Source organism: Notamacropus eugenii, chromosome 5 (genome assembly GCF_028372415.1).
Source record: "Notamacropus eugenii isolate mMacEug1 chromosome 5, mMacEug1.pri_v2, whole genome shotgun sequence".
Classification (NCBI taxonomy): Eukaryota; Metazoa; Chordata; class Mammalia; order Diprotodontia; family Macropodidae; genus Notamacropus; species Notamacropus eugenii.
Window position 1 is genome coordinate 162,165,728 of NC_092876.1, and position 24,575 is coordinate 162,190,302.

At 39.0% G+C, this 24,575-nt stretch overlaps 1 protein-coding gene across 2 annotated transcripts in view; it reads left to right on the plus strand.

The window, feature by feature from the left end:
- Positions 1 to 1,423: 1,423 nt before the first annotated feature.
- Positions 1,424 to 24,575, plus strand: part of MTMR2 (myotubularin related protein 2) — a 126,360-nt gene continuing 103,208 nt past the window's right edge. The window contains exons 1-2 of one of the 2 annotated variants that reach the window (XM_072616391.1): positions 1,446 to 1,644; positions 2,271 to 2,358. In XM_072616391.1, the coding sequence (XP_072472492.1) occupies positions 2,324 to 2,358 (35 nt within the window). In that variant the 5' untranslated portion in view covers positions 1,446 to 1,644; positions 2,271 to 2,323. Of the gene's footprint in view, positions 1,645 to 2,270; positions 2,359 to 24,575 lie in introns of both variants that reach the window. The other variant, XM_072616390.1, reaches the window with a different exon arrangement.

Sequence of the window (24,575 nt, forward strand, 5' to 3'; positions counted from 1 at the left end):
TATAACAAATCAGAACATGATACACAAACACATACACATACACAAACATGATCTGTTACATTATGTGAGTGACTACACATACACAAACATGATCTGTTACATTATGTGAGTGACTTCCATATTTCTCTCTCTGAGTGTGGAAGGCATTTTGCCTTGAGAACCACCATTGGGATTTTTTTTTTTTTTGTAAGAAGTTCTTGTGTTATTACAAAAATCTAAGTCTACCAGAAAAAACTCTCACACACTGTGGTCGTTGCTGTGCATAAAGTTCTCCTGGTTCTGCTCCTTTCACTCAGCATCAGGTCATATAAGTCCTTCCAGGCCTCTCTGAAGTCTTCTTGTTCATCATTTCTTATGGCACAACAGTACTCCATTACATTCATATACCATAATTTATTCAGCCATTCCCCAATTGATGGACATCCCCTTGACTTCCAGTTTTTGGCAACTACATAGAGTGCTGCTATAAATATTTTTGTACATGTGGGACCCTTTCCCATTTTTATGATCTCTTGGGGATACGGTCCTAGTAGTGCTATTGCTGGGTCAAAGGGGATGCACATTTTTGTAGCCCTTTGGGCATAGTTCCAAATTGCTCTCCAGAATGGTTGGATGCGCTCGCAGCTCCACCAACAATGAATTAGTGTTCCAACTCTCCCATATCCTCTCCAGCATTTATCATTTTCTTGTTCTGTCATGTTTGCCAATCTTATAGGTGTGATGTGGTACCTCAGAGTTGTTTTGATTTGCATCTCTCTAATCAAAAGTGATTTAGAGCATTTTTTCATATGATTATAGATATCTTTAATTTCTTCCTCTGAAAATTGCCTGTTCATATCCTTTGACCATTTATCAATTGGGGAATGACTTGTACTTGTTCTCTTTTCTGCACCCCACTTTTATCGCTTGTGTGTGTTCTGTTGTGTTTGACTCTCTGCAACTCCATTTGGAATTTTTTTTTTGGCAGATACCAGAGTGGTTTGCATTTCCTTCTCATGCTCAATTTACAGATAAGGAAACTGAGGCAAACAGGGTTAAGTGACTTGCCCAGGGTCACCTTGCTAGCTAGCAAGCCTCTGAGGCCAGCTTTAAATTCAGGAAGATGAATCTTCTTGACTTCAGGCCCAGCCCGCCAGCCACTGCCCTACTTTGTCCCTTACTTATCAGCATTGCCCCACTCACTTCCAACCACACCTCCCTGACCTTTTTACAACCCCAGTCATGCCTTCTCCCGTTTTCCCCTCACTCTGACTCACAGCCCCATCCTATGTCCCTCTCCCCCTCCCCCTCCCCGGTGTCACCCAGAAAGCCCCATCCCCATCTCCATCTCTAAGGTGTCTGGCCTCGCTAACCCCTCAGGAGGAGGGAGCCGGGGGCGGACCAGGGGGAGGGCGCTCCTCCAGCTCCGGGCGAGCCCCCTCCCGCAGCCCCAGCTCTCTCGCGGTGCAGTCTGGGCGAACATGGCCGCTTCCTGTCTGCGGTGGGGCTGGGAGGCTCGGGGCTGACCGCGGCTCCTCCTGTCCGCTGCCGCCGCCGCCCAGCCTAGCTCTCGAACGGCCGCGCCATGGAGAGGAGCTCCAGCTGCGAGAGTCTGGGCTCCCAGCCCGCGGCAGCGCGGCCGCCCAGCGTCGACTCTCTGTCCAGGTAAGCGGGCGAGCCCCGGCCCCGCTGAGCCCCGGCCCCGCTGAGCCCCGGCCCCGCTGAGCCGAGCCCCGGCCCCGCTGAGCCCCGGCCCCGCTGAGCCGAGCCCCGGCCCCGCTGAGCCGAGCCCCGGCCCCGCTGAGCCCCGCTGAACCCCGGTCCCCCGGAGCCCCGGCCCCGCGGAGCCCGCCTTTCTGCTCCCGCGGGCCCGGCTCCAGCCCCACCAGGGCGTCCCGGGCTCTGCCCGCCTCCCCCGTCCCGGGCTGCTTCATCCTCTCCCACCCCCTGGCAGGGACCCTCAGTTGGCATCCTGGGCACTTTACACATCTGACAAGCGATTCCGTTCCTTCTTTCCCACCCTTTTCCTCCTTTCATTCCTCCTTTCTCACTCTTTTCCTCCTTCCTTCATGCCTCCTTTCCCATCCCTTTCCTCCTTCATTTTTACTTTCCCATCTCTTTCCAATTTCCTTCGTGCCTCCTTTCCCATCCCTTTCCTCTTTCCTTCACTCTTATTTCCCATCTCTCCCTTCTCCCTCCTCGTGCTCTCTCAAGAAACTCTTTCCCCCTGCTTCTGTTAAGGGTTGTCATGGAAACGCCCTTACTCTTTTTTTTTTCTTCTAACTCCCCAGACCAAAGTTTAGGTTCTGGGATTCCTGGGCAGCCCTCACCTCTGAGGGAGTGAATGGAGAAAGGAAACCCCCTTAGAGAATGTATCAGGTAGGCCAAATGAGAGGGCATTTTTCTTACCCCCTGCTCCCATCTCTTCAGTTTTTCTGATGGCCTGAGTGCTTGATAGGATTGTTGGGGTTTTGTGTTTGTTTTTAACATTTTGGAAGTATGGAAGAAAGTCTTAGATTATTAAGTCGCAGGTTTCCCAGCAAAGTTCTTTGTGAATAATAGCGGGAAGCTTGTGGGTCATTGAAATCTCATATGTCTTGAAATAGTTTTTTTTTAAGTGGGAAAAAAAAGTAATTGAAGTGGTCCATTTGTTATATAATCCTAAAAAGGTTTGGGAACATCGAATTTGCAAATGGATTAGAAACATCATAAATTAGGATCAGATTTTTAGAGCTCAAAGCTACTCTCATTTTACTGCTGAGGAACTGAGACTCAGAGAGGTCGAGTGATTTGCCCAGAGTTAATAAGTAGCTGAGCCATGATTTGAACTGAGGTCTTCCTGATTCTAAGTCTAGTGTTCTGTCATTCTGTTTGCTAATGTAAAATAGTCCAAAGAATGAAGAAGTATCACATATTAAGCAGTTCATGCGTTTTGGTACTTAAATCTGAAATTATGCAAGAGAGTAAGAACTTAGCTTTCTTTGAATTTGATTGTTTTTTCAATATTAGTGTTAAGTATTTGTTTAAAAATAACTTTAAAAATTGCTAATGATTACTAAGAAAAAAGTTTAAAAATTATTTAGAAATACAACAGCAGATTTAGACGTTAAAACTGTATAAGCAAAATACAGATTCCAAACTGTGGTTTAGAATTGCATACAGATTATAGTTTACTTTATATAGCACTTTATAACATATTATTAGATCTTCACAATTTACTCTCTGATGCTTACTCTCTATTTGACCTTGGACAAGTCACTAAGCTTTTCTGTATCCTCAGTTTCCTCATCCACCTCATCTCAGTTTTCTGACTAGTATGGGTTATCTTTCTATTCACATCAAACTCATTTGTAGAATGAAGAGGTTGGACTAGATGCCTTTTGAGTTCCTTTCCAGATCTATATCTTTGATCCTATTCCCATCTTGTAGATATGAAAACTGATGTTCAGAGAAATTCAGAGACACATACTTCGTCACACAGCTTGTGTTAATGGCTAGATTTTAAACCTGTCTTCTGAGGTATACTTTTTTGAACAACTGCAATTAAAAACAATCTGTAGTTGAATGTCATGTGTGCATATGTGCTTACTCTTTTAAAAAAAATTATGATGCTTACCTACCTGGAAACTTGAGGTGTAAAACTTTTTCCAAAAAAAAAAAGACTCTACCTGTAGATACCCTTTGCTACTCTGGACAGTGTTTAAATGAGTAGAACTTTTGTCTGGATACAATCACATAAAATCCTAAAACTTTCAGATTTAGAAGGAACTTTGAAGGCCATCAAGGTCATCCCGTGACTGAATAAGTCCCAACAAGTGATTATCCAGCTTTGTCTGACAGCCTCTACACAGGGGGAACTCACTGCCTTCTAAGACAGACCATTCTACTTTTGTACTGCTCTAGCCAGGAAATTTTCCTTTCATGAAACTCAGATTTCCCTCATTGCAGGTTTACTCCTCGTTCTGCCTCTGTGGGCTAAACTGTTCTTCTCCATATGAAAACCCTTTAGATTACCTGTAGACAGCTATTAGGTCTCTCAAATCATTTTTTATCATACTAAACATTCTTTGCCCCTTCAGCAGTCTTCATGTGGCTTTATCTGAGGCCTTTCAATGCAGTTACTCTTCTCTGGACATTTTTCCGACCCATCAGTATTTTTACTAAAATGTGATGCCCAGAAATGAAACTGATCAGGACAAGAGCACACTGATACAATTACCTCTTTAGTTCTGAGTACTATGCTTCTCTTAATGTAGCTTAAGGTTTTTTTTAAGATTACAGTAGCTTAGGTTTGGTTTTTTTTTGACTACTGTGTCATTCCACTGACATATTTTGAACTTTCAGTCCACTAAAATACTCAGATCTGTTTTTTTGTTTGCTAAAGAACTGCTACCTATTTATGTTTCCCCCATCCTATATTTAGGGTTAAAAACAATAAGAACAACAATAAAATTTTATTTACACTTATTCCTATTTCATTTCATCTAATTGTATTTGATACAGCTTTTTGTTCTCTTGTGGTATTTTTGGAACCTGATTCTATTATTAGTGTTATCCACCTTTCTTAATGTTATGCCATCTGCAAATTTGATAATTTCAATTCAACAAGCATTTACTGAATACCTTCTATATGAAAGACACTGGTTGGGCTCTTGTGTTATGATATAAAGACAAAAGAAGACAAGAATGAGACTGTTCTGGATCTCAAACAGCTTATACCCTATGAAGAGGGGGGATGCTTCATGAACAAGGAAAATAGGCAGGAGAAAGGATTAACAGTTGGAAAAATCAAGGAAGACTTCATGAAGCATGTGACAATTCAGTTGAGCCTTAAATGAAGATGAAGATTCTGAGAAACAAAAATCAGTCAATCAATAACCATTTATTAAGTGCCTGTTCTGTGCCAGGCCTATGCTTGAGGAATTTATAGTTTACTGGGAAGGCCACCATATACAAAATATTTTACATAAGTGTATACAGTATAGATGCAAGATAGTTTTTTGAGGGGAAGCACCTGCAGCTGGCGTGATTAGGATGAAAAGTCTCCATGTAGAAGCCAGACCTTGAACTGAGTTTTGAAGAAAGCAAGGGATTCTGAAATGGGGAAATGAGGAGGGAGGGCATTCCAGAAATGAGTAACAGTTACTACAAAGGCCCAGAGGTGGGCTCTGAAATGTCTAACAATAAGAATCCATTTGACTGGAAGATAGGAAGGGAGCACATTTTATGATTTGGGAACGGCATTTGTGAATGTCTGGAGTTAGGAGATGTAATTTTGAGTTTGGGACAGTTTGACTGGAAGATAGAATATATGAAGGGGAATAGTGAGAAAATAAGGCTGGAAAAATAGATGAGAGTCAGACTAAGGGCTCAGCTCAAAATCTTCTAGAAAATAATGTCATTTTTGCCCTTCTCATGTCTAGAATATAAAATTTTTGGTCCTCACTTTAATCCTTAATATAATTATCAGCAATTATAGGTATCTATTAGAGAATTTGATAATAAGCTGGATGAAACCCAGTACTCATTTGAATTTAGTTTAAGGTACCTGATATTGGAAGGCAAGGGAAGAGTAAACCTCCTTAAACATGTTAATTGTCCATTCGTTAGAATTCTCCATGTTTTTACCTTCTGTTAAGTTAGACTGTCATAAAGCAAACTCTTGGACCACCTTATTGCAAACATTTGTAGAAATGAATTCTTTGAATTACATTTTGCCATCATGCCTTTTGCTTTTATAAAAAGTAGATATGAGAATTGTCTTTGAAAAGCCTGTGTATTTTTTGTAAAATGACAACTGAAAAAACAGTTTACTTTGTCACTTTGTGCTCTTTATACAAGAATCCACTTGATAAATTCCTATTTCAGTTTATTTGCAGGAAAAAAATATCATTGATGCAGATGAATTTGTGTCAAAATAAAAACTATGTTACTGCATGTTTCTGTTTTCACTCCAGTGGATAGAAAATGTAAAGTCAAATATATTGCCCACATATTCAGCTCCACTGTCTGAAAGCACTTCTGCTATTCCTTAGATGGCCTCCGTTTTACTTGCTAAAATGGCTTATTATACATTTATAATATGTGTTTATCTGTAGGTTGCCTCGGGTTCTTTGTTTAAATCATAACATGATACTGGCCTGTACTGCTACCTATTTTTTAAGATCATACCATTGTGATGATGAATTTTGTTTTGTGCATATGAACTGTGTTCACACAACATTTGTGAAGTATCACCTTTATTAAATTGCTACTCTTCAAAATACCCTCACTGCTTTTAATGTTGTCTCCTAGACTCTTGTTTAGAAAATAACTTTATTTTTGTGTACTATAGCCATGCTATTCAGTTGATATAGTTGTTTCCTGGCTATCCACGGTTGTTAATGTTGCTTATGGCTGTCCTTCCATGAACCCCTAAAATAAAGTTTCTTTTGACTTACTTATTTACTATTTTCCTATGCAGCTCACTATTCACCAGCTGGGTAAGCTTATTGTTATTTTTTATTCTTTACACACTATAACCCCAACATGTATGTGATGCAAAAAGTTTTCACTTTAATGCCAAGAAACTGGCCAATTCCAGGAGTCCTATTGTTAGTGTTCTTCCATATGATATCAGTATAGTAATAGATTAAGTTGATAGGAGGTTGCTCAGTATGTGAGATTTGACAGGTGTTACAAGTTATGTGTATCATAATAACTGTTACAAATTGGTTCAGAGAAAACTGTTGACTTTTAGTGGTTGGGAGCTTAAAGATACATTTTTGGCACACCTAGCAGCTTGGGGACAGCTAGGTGATACGGTGGAGAGAGTGCTAGACCTGGAATCAGGAAGACTCATAATCTGGCCTCAGACATTTACTAGCTATGTGACCTTGAGCAGGTTACTTAATCCTGTTTGCCTCAGTTTCTTCATCTGCAAAATGAACAGGAGAAGGAAAATGGCAGACCTCTCCAGTATCTCTGCCAAGATTACCCCAAACTACACAATTGAAAACTACTGAAGAGCAGAAGTACCCCCTACCTGTCAGCTTAGGGCATATTAGTCATCATCATTTGAGTTTTGATTTTTTAGTTTGTACATCATTGTAGAATATGCTGTTTAAGTGACAGAATTCAGTGATAGCTTTCATCTCTTTATAACAAAATGTTAGGATCACTCTAAATAGAAGGCTCTTTTGTTTACAACTGGTTTTATCTCCTGTCCACCCACATGACTAAAAGGGGTTTTCTCATTTAGATTTTGATCTTAAGAAGATAACTTTTCTCCGCAATTCTCCTTACAATCCTCCCTACATCTTTGCTCTTCTTTCTCTTCCCAGTGCCCCCTCCCCCACATGTATCTTCTATTGTGAGTCTTCTGGAATGTCACACACTTAACCAGATAATAACAACTTGACTACTGTCTGAGTAATTTCTGAGTAAGGAGTATAGGGCCATGTATGCAGCATGGTTACTGAGGCCAGTAGAATCCTAGCATAGTCCATTACATATATGAGTAGGTGCTTAACACATGTTTGTTGGAATTAATTTAGCTTTATCTAGATTTATTTGTCTTAATTCCACTCTGATTCAGCAGCAGCCATCTTGAGGAAGCAAGGCCCCTTTTGGCTGATAATATATACAATCTCTAGATTCAGGCAGAAACAAACCAAAAAAAAAAAACCCTCAAAAGCAAGAACCTCCAAACCCTCTTTTTAGGAAGTCCTCTGATTCTGTGAAACGGTTGTTGTATCCTTCCAAAGTCCTACTCCCAGAAATGTCTTGAACTAGCCCTCTTGCTAAGGCTCTGACTTTTGATACAAACCTTGTTTTGGCTGTGTCACATCTCGTGCTTTACTTTCTTTTATTTGCACTTGATCCTCCCTATCTCTGCCTCTTCTATCTTTCTACCTCCCTTGTCCTAGTTATTCTGGGCAGAACCTCTCTATCTATATCATTCTATTTCATTGCAATCAATTTTGTAGTTTAAACTTCATCCTTGTGGTTCTGGAGCAAAGAACAAGGACTAGAAGGTGAAAGGTATAGAGAAGCAGCTCTGAGCTCAATGTTAAGAATTTCTTAATGATCAGCACTGCTCCAAGATGGAATTAGAAGAAAGAACACTGAATCTGCATTCGGTTTTCTCATCTGCAAAATAGGGAAAACAGTAGTCATATTACCTTTGTCATAGGGTTTTTTATTGAGAAAATGCTTTGTAAATTTTAAAGAGCTTAATAAATACTAATGGAATTGCGCTTTTGTGAGATGCTAACTGTATTCTTTTTCACCGGAAGCAATCAAAGCTGTATCTCCACCTGTCAAGTATATTATAAGAGGGAATTCCTACATGAGATATGAAAGTAGAACTTCTAAGACTCCTTGCTATTCTGAGTCTTGTATTCTATGGGCCATCACAAATTACATTTACAAGTCACTGGCGCTTAGGTCTGTCTACTGAAAAAGTGTGTGCATGTGCATGTGTTGCACACCTATAATAAACAGCTGGATGAAGGAAATGACTAATGACACTTTGTTTTCTGATAGAAAGTTTTAGGTTGCTTGAAATATTTCTTGTCAGTTGACAAATACCTTTATTTTTTTTTGAACTTGCTGCTAATTCATTGCACATTTAAGTGTTCCTTAATTATATTTTTTTGTTGCATATGTGCTTGGAGAGCACATTGTCTGAATAAAGCAAATATGAATTGATTGTTTCTGACTTCTAATGAGCCTTAATAGTCTTTTGAAGCAGAGGTTACTCAAATATCTGAAAACATTCTTTTATCAGCTTCTCCCTAGTTGCATCCTTAAGGTGACCTCTTACCAAAAGGATCTGTGCTTTGAGTTGTTTTTCCAGTAGTGATAATGGATTTGTGATGTACCATTTATGTATTTTTTCTATTTCCCTTGTACTGTTGGCAGCCAGTCAGAATTAGTGGTGGATTCAGTGGGGATTGGGAAAAAAAAGTGAAGCTGACTCTCCTATATGGAAATTCAAATAGTGACCTTGGCATTATTAGTACCATTTTCTACCACTGAAGTTATTTATGAACTGAGGATTAATTTAAATTAATTCAGAATTGTTAAATGATCTTTAAACTTCCATTGAGAATATCTATAATAGTATCTACTATAGTGAATTAGGTAGAAATTACTATTTAAACAGGAGCAAAGTTACAGTTGGTAAAATGGTTTACTAAAGTACATAAGTCAGTTTGAAACTGAGATGCATCTCAGTTTTTTTTTTTTAAATATGCGTTTATGGATTCACTTACTGTTTTATGTTTTACATATACAGAATATTAGAACTGAAACAAACCTTAGAGATCTTTTGGCTTAATTCCCTCATTTTAATAAGAAAACTGAGGCTTAGAGAGGGAAGTTATTTACCCAAGATCACATATCTTGGCATAGCCATGACTTGACCTCAGCACTTTTGACTCCCAGGTTCCTTGCTCACAATGCCTGTTATTACATTTTTGCCAATTAGTATATAGTATTTCTAACAAAAGTGATTGAAGTTTGCTAAATGAACTTATGGTATTTATGGTAAATAGCTAGCGTTTATGTAGCACTTTAAGGTTAATGCTTTTCATATGTTATCTCATTTGATCTTCACAAGAACCCTGTGAGATAGATGCCATTTTATAGATGAGGAAACAGGCTGGGAGAGGGAGGTTAAGTGACTTGTCCAGTGTCACATAACTAACCGTGATTTGAACTCAAGTCTTCCTGACTCCAACTCTAGCACTGTGTCCACTAAACTTATTAGTAGAAGTCTTACAAATTATTGGCTATAGTAGTAGTAGTAGTAGTAATACACGGCATTAATTATAAAGCCTTTTACAACCTGGCTTCTTTCTGTCTTTTTAATTTTACATTTTACTCCCCTCTATGAACTCTACAATCCATCTACATTCATGTAATTGCTGTTCCTCACACATGACAATCCATTACCCACCTCTGTGGGTTTTTACTGGCTCTTCCCCACATCCACTAGAATAGTTTCCTTGGCATCCTACAAGACTCAACTTGAATCTCAACCTCTGGAGGAAGCCTTTCCCTTTGTCCTTTCGGATGCTTTCCTCCCCCAAGTCTCATCCATACCTTCTATTTACACTAAATATTTTGTATGTACATAGTTATTTGCTTGTTGTCTTTTGTATCAGAATGTGAACTCTTTAAGAGTAGTTTCCATATTTTGCACAGTTCCTGGTACATAGTAAGTGCTTAATAAATGCTTGTTTGCTGACTATCAGTACACTTTTTAAAAGACTTCTTAAGGTAACATTTTCTTTTCTCAAGTTTGGGTAATGCAAACAAAGAGCTTATGGTTTACAGGTATTTACTGAGAGCTGGTGTGCAATGGGTAGAGTCTGGGCTTGGAGTCAGGAATATCTCAGTTAAAATCCAGCTTCAGATATGTGGTAGCTGTATGACCCTGGTTAAGTTACTTAACCTTTGTTTGCCTCACTTTCCTCACCTGTAAAATGGGGATAATAATAATACCTGTCTAGCAGGGTTGTTGACAGTGCTGATTTACATAGTAGGTGGTATATAAATGTTTATTCTTTCTTCTTCCCTCTACCCTCTTCTTAAAAATAGGGTCTTGATGAATTATGTTAAAGTTTTTTTTAAGTATTATAAAGAAATTGTTCTATGAGACCAACACCTGATCCAATACAATTTGGATTACACCCAGGGGAAGGAAATAACCTGGATACAGATGTCCAGAAAGCATTGAGTTTATCTTGAAAAGCTGCCAAAGCAGGGCTTTTGCCTTTGAAATCATGTGGGCCAGAGGTCATATGTGACTCGGTTTGTTCAATGGAAACCTCCAGTTCTTAGTGAGCACTATTTTCTCTTTTTAAGAAAAATAGATTTAAAATTTGTGAGGGACCTTATGATCTTTTAAACAAAAAAGATAATGCTAAGTTTTAAGTCAATTGTAGGGAATCAAAAGCTATTAAAAAGGAAATGGTCAGACATTGATTTAAAAAAGATATGCCTTATTTCCATAAGAAGTCAGATGAAACAGAGCTATGAAAGATGATCTTTTAATGAGAATAACCTCAATTTCAAATCATGTGACTTTATTATACAGAACCAGTTGATACTTATCCATCTTAAGGTGTTTCTATATAAGTACCAATTTTTTCATCACCAGAGACCATTAATGAACAAGCATAGTAATTTTTCTACAGCTGAAGTACATGGGACATGTTGTCAGTAGTTTAATTTGTAGTTTTCCTTTTAAAGTATCTTAGGGTATTTGATGTGATATTTTTGGATAATTTTAAAACATTAGATTAACTAAAGATCGCTATTTCTAAAAATCTAAGAATTAAATTTTTAAAAGATTGCTTCAGTTAATTTACTTTTTAAAGAATCACCTAAACCATGTTATTTGGAGAATTGCTGACCCAGGAACTGTTGACTTAGTTAAAATTACATTCTTTTTACTGTATAATAATAATAATTATTAAAATTTATGTAGTGCCAACCATATTCTAGGCACTGTGCTAAGTGCCCTACAGATATCTCATTCTATCCTCACAGCAAGTATAGTGTTTAGCTTAGTGCCTGATACTTAGGAGGTGAGCAATAAATACATGTTGTTTGACTTGATTTTGTTACTCAAAAAATTCTACTAGAAATTCTTTTCTGCATTTTGCTTTTAAGTAATAGCTTTTTAATTGATAATTTGTTAGTTTTTCCCCCCAAATGCCAGTCAAACATCCCTCTCTTCTTTGTGTTTGCTTTCCAGTTCTCATTGAAAAATATGAAACAAGAAAAACAAATCCTGTTGGTATCTACAGAGTTTCAGTTTTCAGAAAAGACAAGAAGGATACTTTTCTGGTAGCTAAATTCTGTTGCCTACTCTATGAAGGTTCTCTGTGTACCATGGGAATTTCTTTTCAAGTAGGGTTTTATAGCCAGTGGTCCTAATTCAGTAACGTTGTTGTAGTTGTTCAGTTGTTCTGTTGTTACTCTTTGTGACCCCATGGACTGTAGCACTCTAGGCCCTTCTATCCTCCACTGTCTTTTAAAGTCAGTCCAAATTCTTATTTGTTGTTTCCATGACACTATCCATCTCATCCTCTGTTGCCCCCTTCTCCTTTTGCCTTTAGTCTTTCCCAACTTCAAGGTCTTTTCCAGTGAGTCCTCTCTTCTCATTATGTGAGTATTTAACAAAGTATTTAAGCTTCAGCTTCAGTATTTGACCTCCCAATGAGTACTCTGAATTAATTTCTTTAAGTATTGACTGTTTTGAACTCCTTGCTGTCCAGGGGACTCTTAAAAGACTTCGCTAGCATCACCATTTAAAAGTGTCAATTCTATGGTGCTCCACTTTCATTATAGTCCAACTCTCACAGCCATACATTGTTACTGGAAAAACCATAGCCTTGACTATATGAACTTTTGTCAGCAAGGTAATGTTTCTGCTGTTTAGTATACTGTACATATTTGCCATAGCTTCCCTTCCAGGGAGCAAGCATCTTTTGATTTCATGGCTGCAGTCACCATCCGCAGTTATCTTTGAGCCCAAGAATATAGCATCCGACACTGCTTCTATTTCTTGTCCCTCTGTTTGCCAGAAAGTTATGGGATCAGTTGCCAAGATCTTAGTTTGTTTTTTGTGTGTTTTTTGATGTTAAGTTTTAAGGCAACTTTTATACTCTCCTTTTTCACCCTCATCAAGAGGCTTCTTAATTCTTCACTTTCTACCATCTGAGTAGTATCATTTGCATATTTGAGGTTGTTGATATTCCTCCTGGCAGTCTTAATTCTGGCTTTTGTTTCATTCAGCCTGACATTTTGCATGATATACTTTGCACATAAGTTACGTAAAAAAGATGACAATATACGGCCTTATTGTGCTCCTTTTCCAACCTTCAATCAGTTGTTCCCTTTTTGGTTCTGTTGCTTCTTAGCCCGCATACAGGTTCCTCAGGAGACAAGTGAGGTGATTGATCTCACTCCAATTCTTTCACAACATTTTGTTGTGATTCACATAGTCAAAGGCTTTACTATGGTCAGTGACACAGAAGTATATGTTTTTTGAACTTCTTAGCTTTCTCCATGATCCAGGGAAGGTTGGCAGTTTGGCGTCTGGGGTCTCTGCCTCTTTGAAAACCAGCCTGTTTTTCTGATAATTCTCAGTTCATATATTGCTGAAGCATTGCTTGCAGAATCTTAAGCATAACTTTGCTGACGTATGAAATGAATGCAACTGTTCAATAATTTGAACATTCCTTGGCATTGCCCTTCTTTAGGATTGGGATATAAACTGATCTTTTCCAATCTGGTGGCCACTGTTATGTTTTCCAAATATGCTGGCATTTTGAGTATAACACTTTAACTGCATCATCTTTTAGGGTTTTAAATAGCTCAGCTGAAATTCCATCACCTTCTCTAGCCTTTTTGTTAGCAATGCTTCCTCTGGCCCATTTGACTGTGTTCTACTGGATGTCTGGCTCTAGATCAGTAACTATTCCATCATAGTTATAGGTGATGTTAAGATCTTTCTTTTATAGTTCTTTTGTGTATTCTTGCTACTTCTTCATTTTCTCCTGCTTCTGATAAGTCTCTGCCATTTTTGTCTTTTTTGCATGAAAATTTTGTATTTTTGCATGAAATATTCCCTTGATCTCTAATTTTCATGAAGAGATCCCTTGTCTTTCCCATTCTGTAGTTTTCTTGTGTTTCTTTGCATTGCTCGTATAAGAAAACCCTTTTTCTCCTTTTTATTCTCTGGAATTCTGCATTCAGCTGGGTATATTTTACCTTTCTCTTTTCTCTTTCCCCTTCTTTCCTTAGCCATTTTGTTTTTTGCTCATCTTTTTCTTTGTTTTTTGTTGCTGCCTCCTGTACAATATTGTGAACCTCTGTTCATAATTCTTCAGGCACTCTACTAGATCTGATCCCTTAAATCTATTCATCACCTCTACTTCATATTCATAAGGGATATTATTTAGATCATACTTATATGGTTTGATGGTTTTCCCTACTTTCTTCAAAAGTTTGAATTTTGCAATAAGCTCATGATCTGAACCACAGTCAGCTTCAGGTTTCGTTTTAACTGACTTCTCTACTTCTGGCTGTAAAATATACAATCAATCTCATTTCTATCTGGTGATACCCATGAGATAAATGACATTTTGGATTGTTGAAAAAGAGTGTTTGCTATGACCAACAAATTATCTTGATAAAACTCTGCATTGCTTTATTTTATACTCCAAGGCCAAACTTACCCGTTATTCCAGTTATCTTTAGATTTCCTACTTTAGCACTGGTTGGTTGGTTGGTTGTTGTCCTTCATTCTCAAGTGGACCAAAATGACATCACTCTGCTACAGTCAAGTTGCCTTGTCTTACTGTGGCTGATCAGACCAATATGAGCTTGGAATGTTCTGTCACAGGTTGGGCACAAATAGTCCATGTGAATATTTGGAGTGGATTCTCTAAATTTGTGCATCTCACCTTTCTTTTGAGCTTCCTCTGAGGTGAGCACACCCTTCTCTGTGGCCATTTCAAAAAAATGTATATCTGGTTCCAACTTCAGTAAGCTGGCCTTCATCAATTGCCAGCCTTCTTTCACTCAAGGTTGCTATTTGGATGTGGTACCTGCTGAGTTCTCTTGCAATAAGAGTTGTTTGTCAGGTCTACTGGATTTTGTGTTGTCTTTAAGTGTACCCACATTTCATGTGCCAACAGTGAGAGGAATTGCCTTTGCAGATGTTTCTGTACATTTTTTTTGTTTCAACTGCAGGGTGGGATCCCTGCGGGCCGCGGAGCTCGAGCCAGAGTTGAGTAAGCAGACAGTTTTTAGGGCACCTTTTCTAGCCCCTTACTAACACCAGAAGGTAACCAGTGTGATCCTTAAAAGGCTGCTCAGACACCCAGGGGGCTGCCAAACCTACTGCTGCTTCCAGTAAGAAGATGACACTGTGGTCTGGGCTGCTTGTGTGCGGGATTGTGACTATACCTCCCATTGTATTTGCAGTTGCTGCTTTGTTATTTGACTGTTGCCACAGAAACTTGAGTTAGGTAAAAATGGTAAAATGGTATGAGTGATGTCTTTTGATTCATGCATAAATTTCATTTAAGTGAGGCAGAGTTGCACACGGTCTTTAGCCTTGCTCTCCACTCCAGGGTCATCACAGTCCAGTGGCAGGAGAGAATCAAGACAACTGGTTTTTTTTTTTTTTTTGCTTTATCTTTTTTTTAAAAAGTTATTTATTTTAAGTTTTCAACATTCATTTCCACAAAATTTTGAGTTCCAAATTTTTTCCCTATCTCTCCCCTCCCCCACCCCAAAACACTGACCATTCTAATTACCCCTACCACCAATTTGCCCTCCCTTCTAATATCTCTCCCTTCCATTATCCCTATCTTCTTTTTTTTCCTGTAGGGCAAGATAAATTTCTATACCCCATTACCTGTATTTCTTACTTCCCAGTTGTATGCAAGAACAATATTCAACGGTTGTTCCTAAAACTTTGAGTTCCAACTTCTCCTCCTTCCTCCCTCTGCACCCATCCCAATTGGGAAGGCAAGCAATTCAATATAGACTATATATGTGTAGTTTTGCAAATGACTTCCACAATAGTCATGTTGTGTAAGACTAACTATATTTCCCTCCATCCTATCCTGCCCCCCATTTCTTCTATTCTCTCTTTTGACCTTGTCCCTCCCCAAGAGTGTTGACTTCTAATTGCTCCCTCCTCCCATTTGCCCTCCCTTCTATTATCTCCCCCACCCTGCTTATCCCCTTCTCCCCCACTTTCCTGTATTGTAAGATAAATTTTCATACCAAAATGAGTGCATTTTATTCCTTCCTTGAGTCAAATGTGATGAGAGTAAGCTTCATGTTTTCCCTCTCACCTCCCCCTTTTTCCCTCCATTGAAAAGTCTTTAACTTGCCTCTTTTATGAGAGATAATTTCCTCCATTCCATTTCTCACTTTCTCCTCCCAATTTACTCCTCTCTCACCCCTTAATTTCCTTTTTTTAGATATGATCCCTTCCTATTCAACTCATCCTGTGCTCTCTGTCTCTCTCCCTCTGTGTGTGTGTGTGTGTGTGTGTGTGTGTGTGTGTGTGTGTGTGTAATTCCACCAACTACTCAAATACTGAAAAAAGTTTCAAGAGTTACAAATATTGTCTTTCCATGTAGGAATGTAAACAGTTCAACTTTAGTAAGTCCCTTATGATTTTTCTGTTTACCTTTTGATGCTTCTCTTGATTCTTATGTTTGAAAGTTGGATTTTCTTTTCAGCTCTGGTCTTTTCTTCAAGAATGCTTGAAAGTCCTCTATTTCATTGAAAGACCATTTTTTCCCCTGAAGTATTATACTCAGTTTTGCTAGGCAGGTGATTCTTGGTTTTAGTGCTAGTTCCTTTGACTTCAGGAATATCATATTCCACTCCCTTTGATCCCTTAATGTAGAAGCTGCTAGATCTTGTTTTATTCTGATTGTATTTCCACAGTACTCAAATTGTTTCTTTTTAGCTGCTTGCAATATTTTCTCCTTGACCTGGTAACTCTGAAATTTGGCTACAATGTTCCTAGGGGTTTCTCTTTTTGGATCTCTTCCAGGAGGTCATCAGTGGATTTTTTCAATATTTATTTTGCCCTCTGGCTCTAGAATATCAGAGCAGTTTTCCTTGATAATTTCATGAAAGATGATGTCTAGGCTCTTTTTTTTGGTCATGGCTTTCAGGTAGTCCTATAATTTTTAAATTGTCTCTCCTGGATCTATTTTCCAGGTGAGTTGTTTTTCCACTGATGTATTTCACATTATCTTCCATTTTTTCATTCTTTTGGTTTTGTTTTGTGATTTCTTGGTTTCTCATAAAGTCATTAGCCTCCATCTGTTCCATTCTGACTTTTAAAGAACGATTTTATTCAGTGAGCTTTTGCATCTTATTTTCCATTTGGCTATTTCTGCTTTTTAAAGCATTCTTCTCCTCACTGGTTTTTTGCACCTCTTTTGCCAGTTGAGTTAGCCTATTTTTCAAGGTGTTATTTTCTTTAGCATTTTTTTGGGTCTCATTTAGCAAGCTGTTGACTTGCTTTTCATGATTTTCTTGCATCTCTCTCATTTCTCTTCTCAATTTTTCCTCCCCCTCTCTTACTTGATTTTCAAAATCCTTTTTGAGCTCTTCCATGGCCTGAGACCATTGAATATTTATTTTGGATGTTTGGGATACAGAAGCCTTGACTTTTATGTCTTTCCCTCATGGTAAGCATTGTTCTTCCTCATCTGAAAGGATGGAAGAAGATATCTGTTCACCAAGAAAGTAACCTTCTATAGTCTTATTTTTTCCCTCTGTTTTGGGCATTTCCCAACCAGTTACTTGACTTTTGGGTCCTTTGTCAACTGTAGGGTATACTCTGGAGATCTGTAAGATCTCAGTTCCTCCAAGGTGGCACAATCAAGTGTGTACACTGGTCTGGGAGCAACCAGAAACTTTTGTGCCCAGAATCTGTGAGTAGTAGTTTCCTCTTCACAACCACCTGGCCTTCAGTTCCACCAAGCCAGCACTGGGGGCTGAGATTCAGATAAGCTGCTCAATTCCTCCAGCGGCTTTAGGTGGGGGCAGGGCCTCCACACAGGGCTGAGGCAAGAATCTGCTGCTCAGTTCCCCCAGGGGTTTTAAGATCCAACAATGGATGCAGGCTGCTATGGGAGCTGCTGCAGCCCTGCTGCCTCTCTGATGCTGCCTCTGCTGCCTGAGGCTGGAGCTATGGGAAGACCCTGCTCCCTTCTCAGCCAGCTGAAAAAACCCTCTCACTGATGTTTGGTGCCTGTGTGTTGAGGGATCTGCAAACTGCTGTTACTGCTACTGGGGATTCCACCCCCATGGCCTGCTCAGGTACTCCTGGTGCCGTGCCACTCGGCCAAGGCTGAGCTAAGCTCCTCTCTGAATCGACAGACCTTTCCCATGGGCCTTTCAGGTCACCCTGGGCTGGAAATCTCCTCTCCTTCATTGTTATGTGGCTTCTGCTGGTCTAGAATTTGTTGAGAGTCTTTCTTTACAGGTGTTTTATGGGCTGTGGGGGAAGAGCTAATGTATGTGTGTCCTTCTACTCCATCTTGGCTCCATCCCAAGACAACTGTTAATGGCTCAAGGTGCAGTGAATGACTTTGGCATAGTTGATGTCTAATCAATCTCTAAGCACTCCACAGCCTGCTTTAGCTGTCTTCATGACCTTTGGAACAGATTGTTCTCATCTGCTCCTTCCACCAGGGGAATTCTTCACATGCTTGGGTAGTCACACCCCTAAGTCACCAATAAGTTTGAGACCCCTTGGTTACCCTCAACTTGGTTTAGCCTGTCTGCTGAAATGATTTTCTGTGGTGTAGCCACTGGGCATGCTGTTGCTTCTTGGAGCCACAGGTGAGAGTTAGGTGGAACATGTGGACACCAAAGCAGCCCTGAAAAGATCTTAACAGCCTTCATACCAGAGGTACTAGTCTTTCCTGAACAAACCTACATCCCACTTTAGCCTTATAATCCCCTGTGATGAATATAACATCTCTTTTGGGTGTTATTTCTAGAAATAACTTGTAGAAGATGTTGTAGGTCTTTATAGAACTGATCACCTTTGGCTTCCGGCATTAGTGGTTGTATTGTATTAGTGTGAAGTTTAATTTGTGATACGTTGGATTTGAACAGATATAATTCAGTCATTTTTGAGATTATTCCACAGTTCTGCTTTTTTCACCTTTTAATTGACTGTGAGGGTTACTTCATTTTCTTTAAGGGCTTTTTGTCACCGGTAGTATATGTAAGTGCTCACCTGGATTAAATTCTCCCATTCCAGTCTATTTAAGTTCACTGACACCCAAGATGTTGCTGTTTAATCTTTCTGTCTCCTCTTCGAGCACATCCAGCTTACTTTGGTTCCTTACATTCCAGGTTCCTATGCAACATTGTTCTTTATAGCTTTGGATTTACCTTTCATCACCAGATGTATTTGTAGCTGAGCTTCCCTTCAGCTTTGGCTTAGCCACTTGATGAATACTGGAAGTACTTGTAGTTTTCTTCTGCTCTTCCCCAGTAGCATACTGGACACTGTCTAACTTGAGGGACTTATCTTCTGTTATCATCTTTTTTTTTAAAAACATTTTAATACTGTCCATGGGGTTTTCTTGGCAAAGAGATTGGAGTCATTTGTCATTTCTTTCTCCAGTGGATCACCTTTTGTATGACTCGTCTGTCTTGGGTAACCATAGCAGCATAGCTCATAGTTTCATTGAGCTACATGAACCCCTCTGTCATGACAAGGCAGTGATTAAGGGGGAAAAATTAGTAACACAGAATCCAAACTTCTTTATTTTTAATTTCAAACTAGAAATAATATGCTGGAATTTTCTAAAAAGACAGTAATTGTTATTTCAAAGTAGTAATAAATTATCTTTAGCATTTGGGCAGTAAACCGAAAGGAATTTCTTTTATACATTATCAGGCATTGACCTTCTTTAAAAAAAAAAATCAGTCTTTTAGCATCCTCTGAAGAATACCTTCTTGCCTTTCCCTAGCATATACTTATAAAAGGGGGAAAACCTTAACAGAGAGAAAAAAGAAGCTGGCCACTTAGTCTACAGTAATCCATTCTTGTCAAGCATTATGGAATTTGAATATTTGTGAAAAGAGAGAGTTGGTATGATGCAATAGACTAAGTAGAGAAAGAGGCAACATGATATTGTGGATAGTGTCCTGGGCTTGGAGTCAAGAAGACTAGGGTTCAGATCCTGCCTTTTAAAAACTTCTACGCTCCTACACCTTACCTACTAATTTGTGATTTACAATTTCTGATACCAAGGAAGTCATAGATAGTTTCTTTTAAACAGAGGAGAACAATAACAGTAACTAGCATTTATATAGCTCTCTGTGTATTATCTTATTTGATCCTTACAACAGCCTTGTGAAGTAGATGTTACTACGATCCCTATTTTACCTGAAGAAACTGAGGCTTAGAAGTTATGTGACAACATTGGGGTAGGATTCAAACTTATGTCTTCTTGGCTTTGTCTGATACTTTACCAACTGCACCACCTCCTAGCTGCTTACATATTGGAGTGCTTTGATGTCAAATTCTTAAATTTGCAACTTCTTTATATATTGTTTTAGGCCAAGTTATTGTAACTAAGTATCTTGCATTCATGTAAGGGTGAGAAGCTACAGTGTAAAATGATTTCCTACACTTTTTTTCTTCAGTTGACTGAAAAGCAAGGGCTTTCATGGTAAACAATGACAATAATAATGATGATGAAATCTGCCCAACTCATTTCTCAGTTTAATATCCCTTTCTGAGCCAAGCATCTACCTATCTTTTCCCCTCAAAAGTGAGTCACTACTGAGTGATGTGGGAGAATTGGGACACTAATACCATGTTGGTGGAACTGTGAATTGTTCTAACCATTTTGGAGAACAATCTGGAATTATACCCAAGGAGTTTATACATATATATATATATATATATATATATATATATATATATATATATATATATATATATATATATATGTGTGTGTGTGTGTGTGTGTGTGTGTGTATATATATATATATAAAATACATATATGATACATACATATACACATATACTTGTGTATATACATACATACACACATACATATGCATATATATATATTTTTTTGGCCTAGCATTTACCACTAATAGATCTGTTTTCCAAAGTGATCAGGCAAAAAAGGAAAAGATCTTATATGTTCCAAAATATTTATAGCAGCTCTCTTTGTGGTAGCAAAAAATTGGAAATTGAGGAGTTGCCCATCAATTGGGGAATGGCTGAACAAATTGTAGTTGGTTGTGATGGAATACTACTGTACTGTAAGAAAGGATGAGTTGGTTTATTTTAGAAAAGCATAGAAAAACTTGCTTAATTGAAATAATGAAAAATGAAATGAGCAGACTCAGGAGAATATTGTATACAACAACAGCTATATGTTAGAAGAGTAACTCATAATAACTACAAAGGATCTGTGAAGGAAGATGCTATCTACCTCTGGACAAAGAAATGATAAAGAAGAAAGAACTGATACATGGAAGTATGCATAGTATGGTTTTACATATATCTACAGCTATACATCTGTGCCAAATGGTACCATTCTCTAATTTGGTATGGGGAGAAAGGGAGGAAAGAGACACTTCAGAACTTAAAATGTAACAAAATAAATAAAATTTTACTAAAAAAAGTCACTACTGATGCCTTTGCTGAGTATTATAGATTGTAGAAGTCCACTTCAATTGTTATTGCTATGTTACTGCTTTAATGATGGATATTTTTTGATATTTTATGCTAAATTGACCATGTGCCTTCCATTTCCTGCTGAGTGTGCCCCTTGAGGGAAGGTGGCAAGGGACCTGGCTGACTTTCATGTACTCCAGTCAGACTTCCCCTGCATAAGACTTTCACTTCTTAATGCCTCAGTTTAGAAGAGGAGCAAGACATTCCTCTGACCATACCCTTCCATCTTCTGCTGGGCATGACCCCAGAGAAAAGACTTCTAAGGTCCGGTAGCAGGATTTCCCACCCAGGCCAGTGCAAGGCAACTTCCACTTCCTGTTGCCAGTCAGATCTCCTGTCTGTGATTTGGAGAACATCTGGTGCAAAGAGGAACAATCTGTTCTCCAGCCTCCTCTGAGAAGAGAAATAACCCCTTCCACTCAATGATGAACATTCTCCCACCTGGGTATATGCTTCATATCCCTGTGATTCGAAACCCCTGTGGGTCATCATCCAAATCTGATTCCCTATCCCCCCACCTGATTCTTTATTCCCATCCACTCAACCCTCCCACCCCAAAGTCCCAACCAAGTGTCACCTACCCCTTTCACTGTGCCCACTGCCCTTCATCTTAAAGTTTTTCCTTTCCTACTTCCAGATTCTAGCTCCTGAAGATGATTCAGCCTCCCTGGTTTCCTTCCCCAGTACTGGTTGTACCTTCACTCATTCTCTGAGGCTCATTGGTTAGGACAGAGAAGTTGGAAAATTCCTTGCTCACAATTGCCACCTCCAGGTTCTCCCCCTGTCTCCATCACTCAGTGACATCTCCTTCTTTGAGGATCATGCAATTCATATCTACCACTCAATCAAAATCCTAGTGTCTATTGTTTGTAGAACTTTAAGATATTCCTCTTCTTCCTCAATCAGTTCAATACCTGCCTCACAACATTTCTTCTCCTCAACTCCTGCCATTGTACTAGGGGACTTCAACATACATGTTGACTTGTCTTCAAAAACTATAACCACTCAATTGTTCAATCTACTCATTTTCCATGACATATTCCTTCATTTTACCTCAGCCACACACAAAGATGGTCATATCCTTGATCTCATCGCCCACAAATGTACCACCTTCATGTTTAAGAATGCTGAAATCCCATTATCTGACCATAATCTATTGCTTTTCCACTTCTCTCTCTTCCTTCCCTCACCAAATCCTATTCTTTATTCATACTGTGACCTCTGATCCGACCCTTCCATTTTCTCCCAGCCTATCTCCCCTGCAGTAATCATTCTCTCTTGTTTTCTCTAGCTTGACCTCATGGTGAATCAGTTCCACTCTACATTGTCCTCTTCTCTTGAGTCCTTGGCCCGCTTTCCATATCTGGCCCTGACAAGCCTCTGTCTTGGATTACTACCACCATGTGCTGCTTTTGCTTATACAAATGTGCTATTGAATATGGGTAGAGAAAAATCACACAACAGTTTTGATTGGGTCCACTACAAATTTATGTTACACAGCCTCAAAGGGGCTTTCACTACTTCTAAGCAATCCTTCTACATTTCCCTTATCCCACTTACCACAGTGATTCTTACAAATATTTTTATCCCTTCTCAAAACTCCCAGGGCTCCCTCTGCCACATATCCCTCTCAGCTGAGAACCTTGCTTCATATTTTACTCCCCACCCCAAATGAGGCCATTTGCCTTCAGCTCCTTTTTCTTTCCCTTTCCTCATCTCATGTCATTTATATGCCTTCTATTACTACCTTCACCCCTGTCTCACCAGGAGAGTTGGCATTATTCTTTACCAAGGCCAACTCCTCTGCTTGCACAGGTGATCTCATTCCCTCCCTTCTCTTCCAACAAATTCTTCCCTCTGTTACCCCTACTTTATCACCTTATTTTCAATTTCTCCTACTATTGGCTCATTTCCTTCTATCTACAAACATGTCTATCTCTCTCCTCAAAAAATCCTCACTTGATCCCTCTATTCCTTCTAACTCTTGTCCTGTATCTTTTCTGCTCTTGGTGGCTAAACTCCTTGAAAAGCTATCGATGATAGATACTTCTACTTTTTCTCCACTCTTTCACTTCTTAATCTCTTAAAATCTTGCTTCTGACATCATTCCACCAAGACTCATCTCTTCAAAGTTATCTCCAAATTTATCTCTTAATTGCCATATTGAAGATGGCCTTTTCTTAGTCTTCATTCTTCTTTACCTCTCTATAGCCTTTCACACTGTTGATTATGCTCTTCTACTTGATATTTCTTCTCTCTAGGTTTTTGGGATGTCACTTTTCCTTGGTTCTCCTACCCATCTGACTATGCTTCTCAGTCTCCTTTGCAGGATCCTCATCCATGTCATGAATACCCTACAGAGTTCTAGCCTATGTCCCCTTTTCTTCTCCCTCTATACTACTTCACTTGGTGGTCTTATCAGCTCTAGTGGATTTAATTACTGTGATAATTCTCAGATCTGTTTTTCTGCCCCAACTTCACCTGACCTCCAATCTCTCGTCTTACTGCCTGTTGGACATCTTGAACTAGATTTTCTGTAGATACCTTAAACTCAACATGTCTAAAACAGAACTTATTATTTTTCTCCATAAGCCTTCCCTTCAGTCCCACCCCCCACTTTCCCTACAACGTGCTTACATCTGTTGAGTTTTGAATATGCCCCCTTGTCTATTCTGACACTGCTACCACTTAGGTCCAGGTCCTCATCACCTCACACTTTTACTATTGCAATAGCCTATTGATGGATCTGCCTGCCTTGAGTTTCTATAAACTTTATGAATTTTAATCCATCCCTTTATTCAGCTGCCAAAATGATTTTCATGTGCAGGTGTGACTGTGTTTCTGCTCTGTTTAATAAATTCCAGTGGCTCCCTATGGCTTTCAGGATCAAATGTAAAATTCTTTGGTATTCAAAGCCCTTTATAATCTCACCTCCCTCTCACCTTTCCAGTCTTCCACCTTACTTTCTACCATGTACTAATTGATCCAGTAACACTAGCCTCCTTGCTGTTCCATGAGCAAGACACTCATCTTTAGGCTCCAGTTTCTTTGACTGTCCACCATGCCTGGAACACTCTCCCTCATCTCTGCCTGTTGGCTTCCCATCTTTTACTGGAAATCTTTCTCCTTTTCCCCTTAATTCTAGTGTCTTGACTTTTTTGATTAGTTCCTCTTTATCATTTGTATATAGTTCACTTGAACATGTTTCTTTGCTTGCTGCCTTCCCCATTAGATTTTGAAGCCAGTTGCTGTCTTTTACCATTCTTTTTATCACCAGAGCTTAGCATAGTGCCTGACACATAGTAGGCACTTAATGCATATTTTTTTGACTGAATTG